Raw genomic sequence first — 22,143 nt, 5'->3', positions numbered from 1 at the left:
ACATCACACACATCCCTTGGTACCAGTTCCTCAGATTTCTCTTTCCTTTTCCTCTCTATTTCCTTGTCACTGCCTCACACTTTCTCTCTCACTGACTCACTCTGTCTTCTCTGCTTTCCTTTGGCTATCAGCAGTAGGAAAAAGCCAGATGATCTACGCCTCCCATCTCACTCTCTCGTCTGTCCTCTCAAAGCCTCTTGTGTGCTGTGAGGTATGTGAGCTGCGGGAAACATCACAGGATGATGGGTGGTTGGCATCTTTTATACATGCAAACTCCTCCAAGGGATCATGGAGACACACACACACACGCGCACGCATGCAGCCCAGTGAATCATGTTCATCAGCTTGTATGGGTTTTCTTATATGCCTTTGAAAGGCACGTGTGTGAGACAAACAAGGATGGTGGACACAAACAGTCCAGCCTCTCTTTATACTGCTTATTTAATGTACTGACTGCTGAGGGGAAATACTGTAACTCAGTGACAGCTGTGTCAGCGAGATAACACACGGTACATGTGGAAATGCTGCCTGTGTTGAGCTCAATATTATTTCAGATTCCCTGTATGTATTTTGTGTATTTTCTGTCCTTATCTCTGTGTGTCTGCATGTCCTCATCACAGTTATTGATAACAGATGATTTCAAAACTGATTACTTTTGTCCTAACCTGATGTTCAGGGCAAGCTACTGCCTGTGCCACTACTGATAGTAGTTCCCCTTTGCTTATCGGATCACTTATTGATGTGGAGAGTATTGTATTTGATGTTTAACCTTCACTTATTGCACCTGCCACGAACGTCTAGAGATAAAACTGTAGGTTTACTCTGTTTAAGCACATAAACAAATGCTAAAAATATCATAAAATGGTCATAGATTTGAGCAAATACAACAAGGTCAGATTTGTTGAAATATCAACAGCACTGCGGTGCAAGAGAGCGCTGTATTGAGAATCTATATGAACAGTGAGTAGCTAAATCAAGAATATGAACAACAATTTATTTCTTGGAGGCGCTAATCTGTAGCTTAAAGGTCATGAAGAAAGGGAAAAAATGAGAGAGTTTATGAAGTGAATATGATGTGAACGGTATGAAAGAGACATTTTGCCATGGGGGTGTGCCTCAGATGTGTGTATGAGGTTAACTTTGCATGTCACTGATAACCCTAAATCAAAGGAAGAAAAGAGAGGGAGAGAGACATTCATCTCTTCCTATCTGCTGGGCTTTCATCTTATTTACACAGACATCCCCACGAAGACATGTAAGCAAACGCAAACAGTAGTCGCGAAGACATTTACACATAGACACTGACAACATGTGGAGTGTTACTTTCAGTAGAGGCTCAGTCACTGTTTGTCCCCCAATGTTCATTTTCTACTGCCTCATAACCTCTCCTTCCCTCTCTGACATTTTCACTTGTAATAAAGCGTTCTGGTGCATTGGCTCTTGATAGAAACAGCTCTGTGTGGGGACAACAAAGACGGCAGGATAAAGGGAGAGTTTTGCCGCTAGAGGAAAGGGATAGCACTGTCATCTTCACATAGTGACAGAAACATGTACAGCAGCCTGTTTATTGTAGCGGCCTTTGACCTTTTGATGCCTTTGTAGATCAATGAAAGGATTTATAGCATTTCACTATATTAAAAGGGCCTCTTGAACCTTGAAATGTGTGGTCTCAAAAAAAGCGCAGCTTCAGATTCAAGCTCTGTTTTTGCATCTGTTCCCAAAGCTGCTCAGATGGTGTCTCTCTGTGGGGTCAAGAAAAAAAGGCACTTCTGAGCTTAACTGATAGGACCGGTCTCATACATTAGAGTGCGGTGTACAGTAAAAGTGGCTACAGGGACCATTAGCTAGAGGGTCCCAGGGGCCAGAGTAACTGTGTTAAAACTCGACACAGAGAGGAGAGGAAGCTTTGATGAGGAGGGGAGCTGGAACTGGTTCAGAGCCTGTTGCTATGGTAGCCATGTGGAATAAATCAGCAGCATGAATTCCATTCTCAAATGCCTTCAGCACCCCACTGACTCAGGTAGACCAGGGCAGAATGTGAATGAGTATGGCGTCCCAGTACGCAGCTCACTGTGAGAAAAAAAAAAACACTCACCAGTCATAACCGGTCTTGGTTGTACTAGATTTTACCAGCATATTGCATATTCCATTATATCAGGCAGTAAAGTCACTTTTTAAACATTGTTTACTTGCTGATGAATTTAAAGTATGAATTATGAAACAGAATATCAGTTAATTTAGTTTATTTCTGTTTTAATTTAAGTTACTACTGCACAAGGTTCTCTCTCTACCCCTTTATTTATGCTTTATTGGTGCAGTCACCCAATATGTGTGTGTGTGTATGTGTGTGTGTGTGTGTGTGTGTGCGTGCGTGCGTGCGCACATGGACTTGGTATGCTTTGTCGTTATTGATGGCTAAACCACAGAGGTGACACCAGGGAAGGATGGTCCATGTTTTTTTAATGGGGTTTATATGGGGTATAGCAGACACATTTTCAGTCAATATCTTAGTTGAAGAATATTCAAGGAGAATGATGAATGATGATATAAGGCCTTGACAGATACCAAGCAATTGTTTTTACAGCATTGAATATGGAAGAGACAGCAAGGTCAAAACTATAAAGTGACATAATTAAGAGATAAATAAGGCACAACATGAAAAAAGGAGTGATCCTCTGGACAACTAATGCATTTCACTGTCACATCAGTTTGTTTGATATTTTTGTCATTTCGGAATTAACTGAATATTCATGAGGCTGACTCATCAGTTTTGCTAATGACATGCTTGGATGGTCACCCTAACATTTATTTGTCTTTTTTTCTTATGAGGGGAAAGTGGCGTTCTACATTGCTGTTTTGGGTGGTAATTACGAATCCCATCTGCAACATTGCTACAGACGAACAAAAAGGGGAGTTAATGAAGGGGGAGGAAGGGAGAATAACTAAGAGAGAGAGGGAAAAGGAAAAAGGAGGGGACAGCTGGCAGAGAAGGATGACTTTTTGAATACACAGTTACTTACTTATCAAATGTGCACACAAAGACCACCCTGAATTTTAGATAAATAAAATATATAATACACACAATACATTTGGTACATTTGCTCACAATTGTAGATGTAGTGTAAATGTAGACACTTACAATAACAATAACATCCACTGATAGGACCACTTTTCATCTACTGTAACAATTTTTACAAGTGCTTAAATAGTTATTATTTCCATGGAGGGCATAGTCATAACTAAAACATGCCTCAAATATCCATAGTAGTGGCATCACAACATCTTACTGTATGCATTGTGGCCATTTTAACCATATACACCACAGCCATGACCACATTATAATCAAATTAGCAGTATCATAAATCTCAATGCATTTTTCTCTGTACAAAAACAACACTACTATATTATCCAGTTTACGACATCTAAACAACTACAGAACTCAAAGTGGAGACCAAGAAAATAAGTTATCATTGTACCAAAAAGATTATGCCATTACCTTTAACATAGTTGTTTCTCTCATAATAGATACAGCAAGAGTTTGTCATATTGAGCCATTGAAAGAGAGGTGGAGCAATTGTTTAGTGTAGCGGTCTCTGTGTGCGTTTGGATTGACAGCTGGGCTTGGCTTGGCTGGGTCAGTCCGTAGGAGCTGATATATTATATTCTGTCTCTTCAGATCAGAGGCAATGTCGCTTAATCAGTCCATCTCCTCCCGGGGCCTCTGGTTTGTACTGACACTGACAGTTATAGAAATTATGCAGGGTCTGCACCAGATAATTAATTTACATCACACAAAAAGGCAGAAGGCAAATTATTACTTTTAAAGTTAGTGGAACATCACAGTCAAACTACTGAGAGAGAAATGTAGCTACAATAGCTGGTCTGCTACTGGTGTTCCTCTGTTACCAGTCTTGTTGAAAGTAAAGTGAAAACCTTTTACATGGTGCAAGCACTGTGAGTGAGTCTGACCTTTAGACTGTGTGTATGTACGTGTGTGTGCGTGCGTGCGTGTGTGTGTGTGTGTGTGTGTGTGTGTGTGTGTGTGTGTGTGCGTGCGTGTGTGTATCTTCAGCCAGTCTCTGTTCTCCTCAGGTGTCCAACGTGTGTCTGGGCGCTCGATGGGAGTTCTCCTCTCCCCTCCCTTTCCCTCTCTTCTCACCACCGGGAGGAACATACTTCCTTTTGGTCTTTTTGCGTTTCTTATCAGAGCACCACACTCTCTCGCAGTACTCCTCTACTCTTTGGGCATCCCCATAGCCAATCAGCTGAAGAAACTCCTTGTACCACAGCCTGGAGTAGGGGCCCGGGAGTGAGGATGGCACCAGAGCCCTGGGACTGATGCTGGGGCCTGGCGGGGGACCCACAGAGGGGTGGCAGAGAGCTGCAGATTTCTCTCCGTCCCCATCATTGGCCCTGTGGATAGCCGATTCCACCCTCTCCCCTCTGAGCACATGTAGAGAGATACGTAATAATGTGTGCACATATCCATGTTCCACAGTCTGGCACACATACACACCAGCGTCGGAGCTTCTCACTCGTAAAAACAGCAGCCCATGGGAGGTCATGACGACCCGCTCGTCACCTCGGACCTTCATGGAGGAAAAAAAGTTAACCAATTTTTTCCTAACAGTTGATGTAGCCATTATTTAAGTCTAGTAGTTCAGACATCTGAGGCCCTGCTGCTGCATTTGTTCTTATCCTAAGGGGAATTTTAATTAGAAAACTTGCAGAATTAAAGTAAAGGATGGATTAAGGAATGGTGCAGTTGTACTTCAATAATGCACTCAGTGCATCTGTACTTAAGGTTCTGTGAGCTATACATCCATTCCAGGTTCAACACTTCTTCATACTGAAACGACAGAATAGGGTGGCTGGGTGTTTTTAACAATTGGGTTACAAATCATTTTGGCATCATTAATATAAATATCGAACAACAATATATCTTTATCTGTAAGTCAAATTAGACTGCTCTATAGGGGTAAAAAACATATGGTTTTGGAAGGGTTAGGGTAGAAAAATAAGTTAACTGTGCCTTAAAGCTTTAAAGTCCAGTGCATTGTATCTTTTCATATCTGTGTTTGTAGTGTTATATATTCAGTACGTTTACATTTGTAGTTTTCCTGTGAATAGGCCCATTGAACTCACCTCGTGTTTCTCTCCTCCTTTTTGTAAGAACCATAGGACCTTGGCTTGAAGTGATCGAGGGTAACACTCGAGTAAAGTGCTGTTGCTCTCAACACCGTAAACCTGCCTCTCCTCAGCTCTGTGCCATTGTTCATCTGCACACAAACACACACACACGTCATAAAAAACAGTGAGGCGAGAATGTAAAGGACCTTTAATTAACTGGCAAAGACAGAGTGCTTTGTTCTACCCCAATCTACTGCACAGTAACCTCTCTCACCTCCAACTGCAGTGACACATGAAGAATTCATATTTTCTAATATTGAGTCTAGTGCTTTTGAAGAACAGCATCATTTCCTTGTTTCTATACAGCATTTGTCTGACAAAATTTTGCATTACCAGTAACCGCACACAGGAATGCCCATGTGCACACACACAAAACACACACACACACATCACACAGTCATTTTCTACACTAACCATCAATTTGCAGCCCATTGCACAGCTGGACGGCGTTGCCATGGCGAACATCCTGCCGCCTGAATCGTCTGCTGAGATGGGAGAAGCAGAGAGAGAGAGTAATTTTAACATGAGATGAAAGTGCAAGAAATGGGTGAAAGGAAGAGATAGAAAGAGGAAGGGAGGTGATCGGGTGCATACTGATAGACGTTACATAACACCTGGCTGTCAAGTCTCTCAGAGCCTGTGATAATGACTTGATAAACCAGCTTCAGAGCACTGTGCCATTCAGGGCAAGATGCTATGATGAAACAGAAGTACAAGTGAAGGTGTGAACAGCTGCTGTGGCACACACACACACATCAGCAGGTAGAAAAGATGGGTCCTGTGTCAGAGAGTGTATGCTGTTACCTCTTGGTGAAGACTCCAGCAGGATAGTATCTGGAGCAGGTGAGACCATCCCAGGCACAGTAGGGGTCTCTGGCCAGACAACAATCGGCACATTCTGAGCCGTAGAGGTCACACTGATGCAATCTGACCTGGGCCACACCCAACTCTGACCCCACGTATAGCTGTTGCTGTGAAGCCAGCAGCATGGACCATTAACATCGAAACACAGTTTTACTAGAATCCACTTTTATATATTCAACATAGCTACAAGTAGCCAGGCTACAGCACATCTAAATTATGTTAGTAGAAAGTCATAAAAAATGCTGCAATGTTAACATCTTGTGGCTGAACAACAGAATTGCATGAATAAACAACTGTGCAGGGATTGAGATGACCCTCTTACCCTTTTAGGTGATATTATGATCTCTCGTATTGGTGCTGGCATCTGCAAATATCAAACATTTTCCTGTTATTTTCCTGTTATTCAGTGGTTTATCAAATGCCATGAGAATAAAGTCACAAGAGCAGACGTAAAGTTCTTCATCACTGGAGGCCTCCTGTCATGCTTCTATCCATCCCAAATCAAGTCTTAATTAAAATATCAGCAGGCACTGCCTGCAGACTAGATTTCAAGTGTAACTAATCTAAGTAGAACTGATATATTCAAATCATTATGAAGATCTTCAGCAAGATGGCTGCACAATCATACTTGTGGCCCTGTGATGATGGGAAGGCCACAAATTAGCCAACAGTGATTTCAAAACAATCCCTTTCATTGTGTGCTCAGTTAAGTCTGCTGCACATTTTGAGCTAAAAATAGAGTACCTTGAATACTTGCAGTTCTTCCAGCAGCACCTCCTCCATAGTGTCTGTGTCCTTGTTGTAGATGGTGATAACTTTCAACACCACTGAGTCGTCTAAAGAAAGAAAGACTGTTACTGTTAAGACACTGTTACTTACATAAGGGTTTTACAGGTAAAGGCATGAATCTTTCTTTTTTTCCCAGTTTTTTTTCCAACCAGTGCAAAATCTCAGGTCCAAAATTATCCCAGGATGTGCGACATCTGTTGTATTGGTGTTTCACTAATATATTTTTAATATATGACTTTATGCTATCATCATGTCACGAGTATCTCTTGCTTGTCTTTCATTTCGCATATAGGCACATGCATATTTTGCAGGGAGACATGCATGGCATTCTGGATTCATTCATGTGTACCAGTGCCAATGTAGAGAACATGGTAGTGTCCATCCTGGGCTTGAACTCTGTCCACGGCGATCTGGGTCAGCTTTCTCCTGCCTGGCTCTGTTTGCAGCAGGATAGGTCTCCGGTGTTGGGGAAGGACTGGACGATACATCACAGGATGAGATCGCACAAACCGTAAAACTTCATCAGGGAACTCCTTAGAGCTGGAGAAGCCACCTCCGTTCACTTTACTAGCACACTGTCAAAGAGATGGTGTGACAGAAATAGAGATAAAAAAGAAAGAGCAGGGATAGAGAAAGAGGTGGGCCATTAATTGCATTGGTACTTTGTAGTGTAGAAAAAAAGCTGACTGTCTGGCTGGCTCACACTGTCCCTGTATGACCTGCTGATGTAGCTACAACAGTGCTGACATTCACCTGAGCTGTCCTACATGCTCTCAACACTGTCCCTCTCTAAGGACGTCTGTCGTGGACACAGACGAATGGAGAGTGCTGTGAATGCATAATGAATGAAACCCCATGAAAAATACTGGTATCAGACTTTGAGACTCACAGATCCAGGTCGGGGGTAGGGGACTCTGTCCTCATAAGGTGTCCAGTGATGCTCGGGTCTCTCTCGGTAAGCAAACGGACCATTAAAGGCTGCTCTGACATCATCCATGTGATAGACACAAACTGCATAGCCTTTAAACACCGCACTGCAAAAAGAAGGCTTTATTAGTGATTCAGTGGGTAATAGAACTGTGACTACATATTGAAATGCCATTGTCATCATATACTCACCTTGTTGTGCTAAAGAGGCCAAAGATTTCTGGGTTCTTCCCATCCTTGTTCTTAAGAATAAACACATCCTCTGAAACACAGAATGTAGAAATCAGCCGTTGTTGGTTACCCATACTATTTAAGGTTTTTGTGTTTAAGTGAAATGTCGTGAAAACTTTGACATGATCAGCACAGTAAACATTATACCTGCTAAACATCAGCATGTTAGCATGTTAATAAAATGCTTACATCAGCTTCACAAGGCTGCTAGTTTGTTAGAAATTGTTTTTGGGAGCTTTGTAAATCATTACTACTAACAGCTGGGGAAACATGTTTAATCTGTTTTATCCTGCAGCAAGCAGAATATGTATTTCATCCAGATGGTTAGGAGAGCCTTTGGATTTCAGAACAGCAGTCAACATTGTTAAATTCAGTAAATTGAATGCTTTGCTCTGTGACCTGAATGTAATAGTAATATATGAGAGGCACAAACTGGTGCTTTATTGGTTACCACTATTGCATATCAGGCGCACAATGCAACAAAAGTTCTTAATATCTCTCTAGTGTTTCTAGTGGCTCTCATGAGGGGTGTAGATGCAGATGTGTCTGTTACTATCAAGCACAAAAACCTGAAGTTTAGTACTGAATAAATAAGATGACATGCAAAAGGTCTCCTTATAGTCCTACCAAGATCATCAAAGTGTGTATCAATGCCATTTGGTCCGGCCACAGAGCAGATAAGGCGAGTTTTCAGGAAGGAGCTCCATCTGTTCACCAGCATCCTCTGTCCTCCTTGGTCATTCTGAGAGATGAAGGCAGATGTGGAATGTGAGAGCTGTACTTTAGGTTTTCGCCGGATTATCCCCAGAAATCTTTCTATAGCATTAGCATTCTCACCGCGCAGACTCGCCCAACACGAGTATATACGGCATTGTTCACTCCCTCGGCATTCATCTCGCGCTCAGTGAAGAAGAAGTAAACTTTATCATCATCCCTGTCATCGTTGTCAGGTACAACTGCTGACCCCACAAATTTAGGTTCTGTAGGAGGAGGAATTTGAAACAAAAGTGAAGAATGAAACATAAAGTTTGTGACTAGGTGCTGGAAAAAACATGTACCTATTATAAACTCTAAGTTTGTACTAAATTTAAGAAGGAATGTCTTAAAGAATTTGATACTATTGCTTAAAAACTGAACAATATGAGCCAATGGATCTTCAAATAGAACCAGTCCTGATGAGAACTGTTACTTTGCCAAGTCATGGAACACAGTAGCTATCAACAATACATTTTGGCCAGACTTTAACATTTAATGACCAACTAAATAAATTTGATTACCCATCATTAAACTACTAGGATTGTGAAGGAATATATATACAGAAAACACTGACTATGACTATGAATCATTCAACTCATGTGAATGGCTCTCATTTTCTGAACTGTCAAACTGTGTCTGTTTGCACATGAAGGTAAATGTGTTCATTTTCCTGTAATGTAAACCAACCATTGAGTTGCTGCCTGTCGTCTCTTTCAGTGCGTGTGTAGGTCTGGTTGTTAAGTCGACACAAAGCACCATCATTCTCCCAGTAGTCAGTGTACAGCCCAATATACAGCTCTCCACCTAATGTACACACGAACACACGCAAAAAATTTGCAATTAGTAACAATCCATAAAGTGCAACCCTCTTGTACTGTGACTAAAATACTGACATGAATTAAGACCACAAGATGGCAGTATTGACTAGTTAGAGGTCAACAAAGTCACTTCACCCATCTGAAATACAAACATACATTGTAATCTTTCAATGGCGCTTTAGCAGTGTCTTACTGGAGAGTGTAGACGTGCAGGGACTGTTGGGGTCATATGGACAGCGTCCTCTGCCACTCATAATGTCCTCTTCAATAGCAAACTGCCAGTCCTGCAGGCAGTACACAAAACACATACAGGTACATGCATCGTTATTCATACACAAATATGCATGAATATAAATACCACATGCACAGGCACTCAACATCTGTACCCTTGCAAAGGCCTTAACAACATCCAGACAACTCCCAGCGGATGATGCATGGAGAGAGAGATAGAGGTGAACTAGAGAGAGGAGGGATCCGAAAGTGATGGATTAGAAGGAGGAAGAGAGATAGATGAGACAAGGAGTGATGGATGACCAAATGAAAGACTTATGTCTGAATGTGTATAACCAATTATTCTTTGCTCTTATATCATAGTGAATTCACTACTCCTACTCCTCTGATGTTGGTGCCACAGCAGGTGGCAGAAACACACAAACACACAAACACACAAACACACACACACACACACACACACACACACACACACATATATATATATATATATATATATATATATATATATATATATATATATATATACACCCTAAACTCCCTCTAGGACCACAGCCCATATGTTGTGGGCCACCACAGTGTTTATGACTGTCACTGGCAGATCAGAGGACATGCCATATATTGATTTATGAGTAGTCATGGAACCCTACTGTGCTGTGACTACTGCCCTGTGTGTGACTGCAACAGAAGTCAGTTTCTGGGTTAAACTCATCCATCATGCAATGTGGTCTATCAAAACCAAACAGAAAATAGGTAAAATAGGCTGAATCAATATTACTCTGCAGTACTCAGAAATATGTGCTGTTTTTTATTTTTTTTATGTTTTTTATGTGTCTGGGCCAGTGGTCCTTACTTGATTTGTGGTGGGCTTGATTAATGGCAATAGTATTTTCTAACATAGTTTATTGTTATCCAAATATTATTCAACTTAAGTTTAATAGTAATTGTAGACCAAATGTAATCGCATACACCAGGAAAGTAAATTTATGTGAGGGAATCTCATAGAAAGGTTGAGTTGCTCATACTGATCTACTTTTGCTCACTCTATGAGCATTCCAGTGATGTGAGTCCTGTTTGGAACTGGCCTGGCCGACTTACTGGACCAGTGGTGGAAGGCAGGGTGGAACTTTTCTCCCCGCCTCGTGGTCTAAATACACCTCAGGCACACACACACACACACACACACAGACACAGACACATCTATGACTGTTCTATGTTTAACCTCTGAGAGATATGTGTCATTCTGTAGACATATATTCTCAAACAGATGTATGCAGACAATTTTGTACAGGCACCAGTGTGCGCGCTAAACACCCCTGTGCACTTAAAACCTACTTAAGCAGCTGACACACTCACATTTGACCCTTAAAAAAGGACAGAACATTAGTCTTCCATGACCTCAAACTTTCTCCTGCAGAAGCCAGCACCTGGCCTGTTCTCCATGTTTACCTGGACAGCAGTGGTGTCAGCTTTTCTTCTAATATAAATGAAAACCTTGTGCCAAACAGTTCCCTCCTTCTGAGGAGACAAAACAAAAAACAAAAACTCCCCCTCTCTTACTCACTGTCTTTTCCATCTCGAGCTCACATCACTCCTTGTTGCTAGGAGGATAAATTCAACTACAGTAGCATGTTGAACAGCCCAGCAGTCCAAGCTGTGTTTTCGCCAACAGTGGCTAAAACATTATCAAAACAGTGTGAAGAATGTTTTGGCTACATCCATCTAAAGAGGGAAGAGTGTAGAGGAGCATAATGGGTAATTTGGCCGACTGAATAAGAATAACAACGACATTTTCATTGGAATAATCATCTCTTTTCATCTTGTGCAGTTAGAGACAGAAGCAAGAAATAGCCTATTTGGAAATATACGCTATGGATTAACACTTAATAATGTCAAAGTGCTGCATGATTTTGAAAAGATTTCTGGCAGGAGGAACTATTTGAAGACCACTTGAATATTTCGTTGGTAAAACAAACTCGATTTCTGTCTTTGGGACTCACCTGCCCTGTGTGTCCCACTCTGACCAGAGAACAGATGGGGTTAAAGGCTCCTGTTCCACACACCAGCAAATGGGTGTGGTTGTACTGCTGCAAAACCTTGATGTAGTTTGCACACTCCAGCTGTTGGAAGAGATACAGAGAGTAAGTGATGGGGTAGGGGAGGAGGGTGGTTGGGCAAGAGGTCATGAGGGCAGACTGAGGCCAAGCAGAGAAAATGGTGAGATGGAAAAATGCCAGGCTTTTACTGCATCATCAATAACATCAATACTTTAGGTTAAACAAAGGTTAATGAGCACAGTGAGATATGTACAACAATCCATACATGCTGACAGGATCTTTCTCCATAATGGATTTGTCTTCTTATGTAATAATTCTTGTGTAAATTAATTACACTGCAATGTACATTATCAACTGGGCGTTTGTGCTTTGCCCTTGACAATCAACCTAAGCCATGCTTCCAAAATGCAGTTGAGAACATGTGCAGTAATGCAGAAGGTGTCCCTTACCTTTTCCCTCCCCTTCATCAAACACTCCTCTACCTGTGATTCTGTACTAGCCCACTGGATCTGAAAAAAGAAAAACCCAGTTGCACTCATATATTTCTTGTTTTCATCTTTAATTTAAAAAATCATGTGCATGCATGATTGAGTGTACAGATGAATTTGACTAATCAACCATTTTCTCCATTGCATAATACTCTCAGAGGGATATAATGCCACCAAGTGAAAAAAGTCAAAGAACTTTTTTCATACAGAACACAGACCTATAAGGACACTCGCACAAATTCGTTAAAATTTCGGCTAACCTACTGACCTGAGGGTGTGAGTTCAATATGTCTCGCTTAGTGATGGCCAGACCGAATCTTTTCACAGAATTGGTTCCTTCAAGTTGGTACGTTTTGTAAAATATGGCACTCTGTTACAGCACATGTGAGTTCAACAGCTGGTGCAGCCTGGCCCACAAAACTGTATGCTAACACTTAGTTAGCTCCACACTAATGCTAAAATTCACGAACTGTACGCTTATTCCTACATCCAGTAGCTACATGCTAACACTTGCAACAGTATTGGTGAATCAGTTGCTGTGCTTGTACCCTGAATGTAATTCTGTACATCTTAGGATTCACATTGATGTCATGATTATTAGTTGAAGTACCCATAATGACAGTGGCCTTAGGCTCATGTTAATGATGTCTTGTGATACAAATGACCTGCTAAGATGTTCCAGTTTAAGAGAGCAGTTAATTCGATCTCGTTTACTAAGTGCAGTTGTCGGACTGTCCGGGCTCGAGTCTGATTTAATTTCTCCGTCTTCACTCATACGTCCCAGTTCAGGAAAATGGTTCAGTTGATCTCGCTCAGTGAGAAGCTGCCCATCGCTAGTCTCTCTTCCTTAGGGAGGGATGAAAATGGGTGTACCTCTCTGTGGTTTGTGTTAACCTGGTCCAGGCTAAGGGAGAACATAGTATTCTTGGCCCCAACATAAAGCTTCTCGTGGCCCTCATCCAGCAGCATGGTCTGGGGCTGAAGAGAAGCTCCATGTCCCTGGAACACCCAGGTCCTGTTCAGCTGCCAAAGCTCTGCCGTCAAAAACACACATACACAGACAAAGACAAGAGAATTATAGCAACACAAAAGAAGTCTACAATTTAGGTAGAGATAGCTAGCTGGCTACGTATGTAGATAGATAGTTTTCATTTGAAACATTGATTCTCATTGCCTCTACTAACCAGCAAGATCAAATGTGCCCAAACCCCTAAGGAAATTCTTACTCCTCCATTAACCTGTGCCTAAGTCCCAACTGCTCCCATGGCCAGGGGCATATTGTAACATATGTTTCTGATTCGTAACTTCCTCAAGAGAGTGGAAGAGAGAAACAGCAGGGTTATCTTTCCATCTCGGCTATCCCCCTATGTGGCACCTATGCCTCCTCTCTCTCAATTAAACCACGCTTACGTGTAATTGGCTTGGTCATAGAATTACAACGCATCGAGATTTCATCATCAGTAAAGGTTCACATGGCATAAAACAGTATAGGCAGTTCAAAGCCAACCTCCCAGACAACAGTAAGTACCAATAAAGTGCTTTAAGCACTAATGCTACCCCCTAGACAAAGCTGAACTGAGAGAGCACTTGAAGGCACTTTCCAGAGGCAAGGATGAAAGAAGTGGGATATGAGTCCTGGGAAAGATGTTGTGATTCATGGGAGAGACATTTGATGCACACTGTGCTGCCTATGGTCTCTTTTGCCAGGAGGAAGCAGTTTATCAGACAGGAAACGGAACCAGTCTCTTTATCTGCCATTAGTTTGAAATCAGCTGCCACTCCCTGTCAGTCTCGCTTTAGGTGATTTGAAAAATCCTACTCTGAGAAGGAAGCAGTGGACGATGACGGAAATGTCACTGAATATCAACACGCACTCATCAAAATGACCACAGAAATAGACACAGATGCTTTGCATGCACACATGTAGCACACCCAGTTGTACCTATCTGATTGAACCTGACAGGCTGCTCCTCTGTATCTGCTCTCTGTGAGCTTCTGGAGAGGTTGAGGGTGAGAGATTTAAACTAAGCGCTGAAGGCCCAGAGGAGTGCACTTCCTCTGGGTCACACTGGCCTGAAGAATCTTCTTTTAACACATGACCTGGTTGGTCCAGGTGTCCTTGAAAAAAAAAACATAAAGAGGGATCTGGTGTGTGTTAGCAGAGCTTTTGAAACCTAAGACTGATTCAGGCAGACAAGGTTTGCGCTCAGATTTATAGCTCAACCACTGTGCAGGCTGTATTCTCTCCATTTGTTCTACATGCATGCACTGCTCTTCTGAAGCTCTCTTTAAATGAAGAGAGAAAAAAAAAAAAACATCAGCTATATTATGAGTGGAAGACAACCTATCTGCTGTCTCAAACAATAACGAGATGTCTCGACCCGCTGGGGTTGCAGGGGGTAATTGTATGATTTGTTTTCCTACGCCATCTGTATATTTTTTAGTGATACTTGATCTCCAAGATAGAAAGAGAAAGAATTTATCCCATTTCTGTAGATATACTCATAGCAGCAGCGTAAACTCCATGGAAAGGTTTTATTTGTTTAATGTGGGATTAGGTATCCACAGAGGAGTGGCTGTATATTTTGTTGCTATTAAGATTTCTAGGTTGGAGACAAGCGACTGTTTGTTTGAGTAGCATTAGATCTCGGGTAGTTAGGTGGCAGAGGCTGAGGGGATGTGGCAGTGGTGTTCTGCCAGGGCTCAGACAAGTTTCCTGCAATTATCTAATCCACACACACTTTAGCTCTTTTCTTTTTCTTTCTGTCTGTCTCTCTCTCAAACACACACACACACACTGTGTCACACACACACACACACACTGTCTCTCCCCTCTATCTCCTCACAGTTCCCTTTGAGTTAAGCTGAACTTGGATCAAGGACAGTCCTTTAGCATTCCACTCGAGCTACAAGTGTTAGTGTCAAACAATCGGCTCCTTCTTCATGAGAAGTCAAATCTGCTACCACTTATTTAGATGACAGGCTTAGACGGCTATTTAAAGTGATGGTGTATACACTCCATAAGCCAAGCTCTTTTTTCAATCTACTATTCACTTGTCTTTGTCAATAACGATATGTGGCAGCTGATCCATATGGACACATGTGCACAGCGAGATGCATAGACAGACAAAGACACAGATACATTTCATTTCATACAATGTTGTTTGCATGTGTGGGATTGTAAATATGATATTTAAGATGTATTGTGGTTAACTCTGAACTGGAATGTTTCTACAGCATACAGCATGCTCATGTGATTAAGCAGACACAGGAACTCAAGCAATAACCAGCTGGGAAGGAAGGAAGAAAGAAAGAAAGAAAGAAAGAAAACCCATTCCCTACCAGTATACAAACTATAATCACATCTATAATAGAAGAATGTGTTGATTAATTGACTTAATTAAACATGATTACAGAGTAACTATAATAAACAGTTGGTGGATGTTACACTGACACACTGAGAGATGCTTCACAGGGCACAATACTGTTTAAAAGGTTTCTCCTCTGTCATTAACTGCACCAGTTGCAGACAGTTGCAGGCACTGCTCAGACTGAAAAAGGGAAAGGGGGGATTTCCACATTTCCCCTTTCCTCTCTCTCTCTCTCTCTCTCTCTCTCTCTCTCTCTCTCTCTCTCTCTCTCTCTCCTCTTCAAATTTTTTCTCGCCATCTGCAGCCAGTGAGGGCTCCTTAGGCGTCAGCTAAGGAGCTAAGAGGAGGAGGAGGGTGTTTCTCCATCAGCAACTGAGCCAGAGAGACACATGGCCCTACTGTGATCCCACTTCAAATGGAAAACACATAGAGGAAGGACTCCCTCAAGACAGACACTTTCATCGGCTGTCTGAGGAGTGGTGAAAGATGCCTGGGAAGATTTGGTGAAGTGAAATCAAAATAAACTTTGTGATCTCCTCTTTATCCGTGTATGGAAACACTGTTTTGCTGCACCGGGGAGAACAAAACGCTTATGTGTGTGTATTTCTGTGTCTGCAGTAGCAACTTCCTTTTGATTAGGTCTCCAAGCACCAGAGGGAGGAATATTCATGTTAGGTAAAGACACCAAAATAAATGCGCACAGGGCTTCATAAAAAACAATTCTCGGGAAACTTAAAAACAGATTAGATTTGATAGCATAGTTTGATCTATTGTCAATACTAAGCACACATTTCATGTCACAAATTAAACTTGAGGTTGGCAGTCTCATATTTCTAGAGAAATAGGCGTATGGACTGATTGAGTAATGGGACTTGTGCTGGAGCAGAAACAAAGAGAATTATTGGAGTGGGGTTGAGTTAAATGGGACAAGAATAAAGGGGGAGTCTGTTCTCCTTGTGCCGTGTGTTGAGGCCTGAGTAAGACCGTGGAGCCCCTGGGGGTGGGGTTAGGAGCTGGGGTGTTATGCCATTATCGGTGTTCCCGTATCCTCTTGTGTGTGTGTGGGGGGGGAATGATGTCACAGAGCAAAATGAAAGCCACATGGAGTGTCTGAACAAGATGAGAGAGAGAGAGAGAGAGAGAGAGAGAGCAGTGCATACTTCTCTTCTTCTGCAATAAAGAGTGAAAGTTTATAACTTCACTGATGTTTTAAGAGCACCTTGAATATTACCCAGATATACACCTCTTAATAGAAAAAAAATGCATCTATGTAATTCACCTACAGTATGCGTCTTATCTTTTAATATGCTTTCCAAATAAGGGAACGTGCTGTGTTCGACTGACATTTAATCCAAGCCTTTCCCCATCTGTTCCAAACTATACTGCTTCAACCACACATGTTCATAACCTTTGTGCCAAATTGAGTTACTTATCGTTGAGGCATACTGTGTGTCAAAAGCCCTATCAGTCAAAAGCCCATAAAGTGTTAACTGATTTTTATATTAATTATAACTTGTGTGGAATATCTACAGCACATTAACATGCACGTTTGTAAGTTTAGCCAACAACTTGTGTAGCCGTAAACCAGAGGCAAACTGAAATGAAGGAAAAACAAGATTTGTTTTGCTTCTAAAATGGGAGCCTACAATAATCAATTTCTGTGTCTTAAAGTGCTCACCTCACTTGTCATCCTTCATCCTCTTTTTTCATATCTTTGTAACATACTCTCTGAAGACTCAAACAATCTTTGTGCCTGCTTTCCTTTTCGTGTTTTAGAAACTTAACTCATCTCCTCTCCCTGGTCCCTTCAGTGGGAAAAGGTCAGAAAGGATATTAGAGTTTCACCAGCTGCCTTCCCCTCTGGACATCTCATTAATGAACTGGAGAGCACACACATAACACAATGGGAGAGAGAGGATGCTGAGATGTACACAGACAAAATGAGAAAACGAGAGAGGGAGAGAGGTTAGGAGACAGGGGAGGGGGAAGGGTTGAAAAAATATTTTTCATACATTTTCCATATTTTTCCTTTGCTCTCCTAAAAGGTGTGATTTATCTAATCGTCACCGTGCCCTTCGCTTTCCAGTGTTTTGATATAAGCTCTTTGACTGCCCTCTGGCCATGATCCAAAGCGGTAAATGTTAATTATATGTCTCCCGGAAAAAGAAAAAAAAAGTTAATGGAACTCCTCACCTCACATTAGCTAATATATATATATATGTGTGTGTGTGTGTGTGTGTGTGCGTATGTGCAAATCCTCCCCTTTATTTCTTTTTAGCAGATGCATCCTTAGGCCACACTGGTATTCCCCATCTCCCCATCTCACCCTCAGAAGTCATCCACAGTCACGTCGTTTCAAGGTTGTAAAATACATAGTGAGACCTTTTTCTTGTCTGAGGAGGAAGGTTTCAAATTTACAGCCCAAAGGTGGGGGTTTCATACATCAGTAATTGCTACCTGAGTAATTCCCATGTTCACACGTGCACCTCCACTGACTGCTTAAATCTCACAATTTAAGGAAATGTTTTAGCATTTGTTGACCAAAGTACAGGCATTCAGTTATAGAAAAGTATATGTCTTCCACACACAATGATTTACTCATAGCGTATGAGTAAACTTAGCTAAACTAAACTTAGCTGCTTTAACCATCTTTTCTTTAAATTTTCTATGAGACAAATGTTGGGTTGAAACTGGGAAATCACATTTGTTCATTTATATAAGTGAACACATACAGTATGATGTTAACCCTGTCAGAACAGCTAAGCATCTCTGGATAACTTAATTTACCGTCACAGACCTGCTTAAGATAAATATTTATATCTTACTTAACGATTACCACTTTTGATAAACACGTTTTCAGCAGACATGCTGAAGGAATGCCTGGGCAATATGATTATTGTGAAATTACCAACTTTTAGTCTGTGTGTTTGCCATAGCTGCTCCCATGATCACTTCTTTAAACACTTTTATGAGGACACACTTTTAGGTGATGCTTGTCTGCAGTAAGAATCCGCCAACTCATTTTGTTTTCCAGGAATGTGAGAAACAATTGGGATTTTTTCAAGTAGATTTTTTTTTGTTGCTACAAACAGGAGCATGGGCACATGTCTCAGATTTTATTAATGTTTTACCATTGCTGTCTTCATTGTTCTATTTACCAGATAATGATTTCTGTAAGTGCACATTACTGAAGCAGTTCCAAGTATCTATTATGAGGAGGAGGGAAATTTTAAGCTTCCCTATACTAGGAATATATTATGTTGATTTGCCCAAAACACACTGCTTATTTAGATTAGCTGATATGACTGAATCAATAGGAACTGAATAGCGAACTTGACCTCACCTTCAGAATTAAGTGCAACGTGTAAAGATAAGTGTCATTAGCCTGCATATTAAACTTTCCAGCACTTTCCAGCTTTTGGAAGTGACTTTGATCTGATTATGTCACCATTAGTATGAAAACTGCTGTATCACAGTCTCTACAGACAGCTTGGTAGGGGCAGCAAAATAAGTCTACCTGCAGCCTGCCGGGACTCTGACACATGTTAACTGTGCAAGAGCCTCATTAGCAGCAGAATTGATGGTTGTCCTAAAAGAAGAGGCCGTTTCACTCCACAGGCCTGTAGATCTGACGCTGCTGCCAAGAGCCTCGGATGATGCAGATCCAAATCTCATGGATCTGAGTCCAAAGGCACAAAAAATGGTACAAAAGAAACAGTACACTTTAATTTGTGTTCTATAGTGCGCAGATCTCCCAGCAGTGCATTTCTATGAATAATAACCCAGGATTTAGGGAGTCTAAGCAATTGAGGTGTATTATTTAACTTGCATTAAAGGTCTTTGGAAGCTGTGCAGTCAAAGATTTGAGTCAATTCACTATAAAGACAGCAGAGAGTCTGTGATTGTAACTCCATGTGATTTAAGTAACAACCTTTTGGAAATGGAGTTAATTGGGGGTGTAAGCAAATTAAAGGATGACTGGGATGAAAGTGAAATGTGCAAAGTTGGAAAAACTTTCACTGGTCCAGAAGTCTAGACAAGAAGGTCGGCAATAGATGAAAGAGGGAGCAATCGTAATTCCACGCCATGTGTGAAGTGTGGCTAACATCAAAGCATGCACAGATCCATACTGTATGGTACTAAGGTCATCCTCGAAACATATGATGATGTGCCCAAGGGAATTCATTCCCAGAAACCAGGAGAAAGTTGACCTGATATTTCATTGAGATTTCTATTGATCCAACACGTAGTATCTAACCATTATCATGTAGTGAATATTTCTGATATTGTTAACTTCTCTTTCACATGATCAATCTGTCTCTCAAAGAGGAATCTAGTTTTTCCACCCTGTTTTGATACCAGATGTTATGGTAATATTTTCTTAGTCCTGAGGGTGAATAGTTAAAACCACATCCCTCTCCATCTCCCTGAACTGCATCCAAGTCATTGGCGTGTGAAGAATTCACAGTATTCTGCCTGTGTGTGTGTGGATTTGAGGGTGTGTGCAAAAATCACTGGCAGAGCCCATGAGGCATATATTAAGACTTAGATGTTTTTCATTCCATAATGATAGGATCCAACTGGAGCCTTTTCATAGCACTCCATGCTAGCCAGAACATGTATTAGAGAGAGAGAAATAGGGAGAGAGATAGAGAGAGGGAAAAAGAGAGAGACGGGGTGTCAATCACTGTAACAGCTTTCCCCTCAGGCCGTTAATGAATTGGGTGATATATGAAAGTCATGATCATGACAAACATTTATTTGACATTTATGACTAAGCACATCAGCACTGATCTGCTCACTTGTGTTGGTATTTGAGGTTTACCTAATTGTAGCCAGAAGTCCCAATTTTTTTATTTTATCCTTCAAATTCTTTCAATTCCTTCATCCGTTTCCATTAATTTTCACTTCAAAACTGTGCCATATTCTATTTATTTATTTGTTTATTTATTGTCTTGTAGCTAACAAAGTCCATTATACAGTAAGGTTAGAGATAAAGTATACAGCACATATCATATAACAGTAAACCCATCCTCACATATGTAACTGATGAACCAGACTCGTCAACTCAGACTAACATCACCATATTTATGAGTTATTGACCATCCAAATTCCACACCTATATTCAACCATGACTAACAGGCTTATGTGGAATCATCACCTTCTGTTGCTATAGAGATCAAAGAAACTGTGAGAAAAATAGCTGTGTTTACTCAACAGTTTTATCTAGATAAGATAAAAGATAAAAAACCCCATTATTGTCCAAGAGATACACAACAATCAATCTGCATACCAACGCATGCACATCCATATCACACACTCACACACACACACACACGTAAAAAGGCACACACAAACACTTCTCTCTCTCTCTCTCTCTCTCTTTCAGACACATAAACAGCTTTGCCCATATTCATGCCCCCAGACAAATACCTCCTCCATCTCTCTGCCACTATGGCACGAGAGAAAGCCACATTGTGAATTCTCAGCCACCATGGCTGAGGGATCAAAACAAACTACAAGGTGGCTCCTTGAACATCAGCAGTGAGTGAAGAAAAGTATGCACTTCACGAAGTCGGAGCAGAAGTCAGCCTTCTGAGATCCAACCCTGACTTTTTCTCTCAGACTAAAACATGGATCCTCTCTGCATGATGATGATTACCTGCAGCAACTTTTACTCACAGAAGATGTCACTTTTCTTACTTTACTTTGTCGAAAGAACATTTTTAAGTATTAGTTCATTTTTTGTTGTAGGTCAGACAAAGGTGTCATACCATTTCAAACTATTAATTTAACTGATTTCAGTGGCACCAACAAAAATGCTGTAATGAATACTGCTTTAAACAGACAGCAGAGGTCTATGAACAGATGGAAAAGTCTGTTCTGTTACACCTGCCTGATTTTCAACGCATTTCACTGAATGCATTGAACAGAGAATGCTAGTTTCGGTTCAGGCTGCACTGATTATTTTGCCTTCACATTGGTGCAACATGACAGAGGATTTGAATTTTTATGCAACATCACTATTTGTTGCCAAAGTGAATTAAATGTAATACAAGAAACGCACTTACCTTTGTGGGAGAGCCGTATCCTCGGGTAGATGCTGTGGGCTGTGTGAGCCGTGCCCAGCAGAACAAGATACAGCAGCATCAGTGTCAGATACACAGTCCTTATGTGCTCTGCCATCCTCATTTAGGCACACACTCCACTTTCATCTAAACAGAAATCCTGCAAGTCTACTCAGCATGGGCTGCAAAGTCCAAAAAAGAAAGAAAGTCCAGAGTTCTTTAACCTTGAAGTTTCTGCAAACAATGTTTAACAGGAGGAATGTCAAGTATATCAATCCAGCAAAAGTCTACTTGGAGATCACAGTGCTTTTTCTGATGATCATAACAATGTGGATCAACTTGATGTATCTCTG

General features: G+C 41.2%; 1 protein-coding gene across 1 annotated transcript; it reads right to left on the bottom strand.

Moving 5' to 3' along the window:
- Nucleotides 1–4,088: 4,088 nt before the first annotated feature.
- Nucleotides 4,089–21,914, bottom strand: LOC139224822 (semaphorin-3E-like). The gene is made up of 17 exons (XM_070856128.1): nt 21,794–21,914; nt 13,225–13,385; nt 12,313–12,372; nt 11,807–11,926; nt 9,769–9,859; nt 9,445–9,561; nt 8,839–8,981; nt 8,629–8,743; nt 7,963–8,032; nt 7,733–7,877; nt 7,193–7,418; nt 6,799–6,890; nt 6,377–6,418; nt 5,995–6,161; nt 5,605–5,675; nt 5,146–5,279; nt 4,089–4,589 (listed from the first exon to the last, which is right to left on the bottom strand). The coding sequence occupies exons 1-17, from the start codon at nt 21,912–21,914 to the stop codon at nt 4,089–4,091; spliced, it is 2,376 nt and encodes a 791-aa protein (XP_070712229.1).
- Between the last annotated feature and the right edge of the window lie 229 nt (nt 21,915–22,143).

The sequence above is a fragment of the Pempheris klunzingeri genome, unplaced genomic scaffold (genome assembly GCF_042242105.1).
Source record: "Pempheris klunzingeri isolate RE-2024b unplaced genomic scaffold, fPemKlu1.hap1 Scaffold_61, whole genome shotgun sequence".
Classification (NCBI taxonomy): Eukaryota; Metazoa; Chordata; class Actinopteri; order Acropomatiformes; family Pempheridae; genus Pempheris; species Pempheris klunzingeri.
The sequence above is the reverse complement of the archived record's forward strand: the minus strand, read 5'-3'. Positions and strand labels throughout refer to the sequence as shown.

Excerpts from the sequence above, each read along its gene's own strand:
- LOC139224822 (XM_070856128.1), bottom strand. The coding sequence starts at position 21,914 with ATGAGGATGGCAGAGCACATAAGGACTGTGTATCTGACACTGATGCTG. Across the intron at positions 7,419-7,732 it reads CCTACCCCCGACCTGGATCT|TGTGCTAGTAAAGTGAACGG; the intron begins GTGAGTCTCAAA and ends TCTCTTTGACAG. Across the intron at positions 5,676-5,994 it reads GCTGGAGTCTTCACCAAGAG|CAGACGATTCAGGCGGCAGG; the intron begins GTAACAGCATAC and ends CTCCCATCTCAG.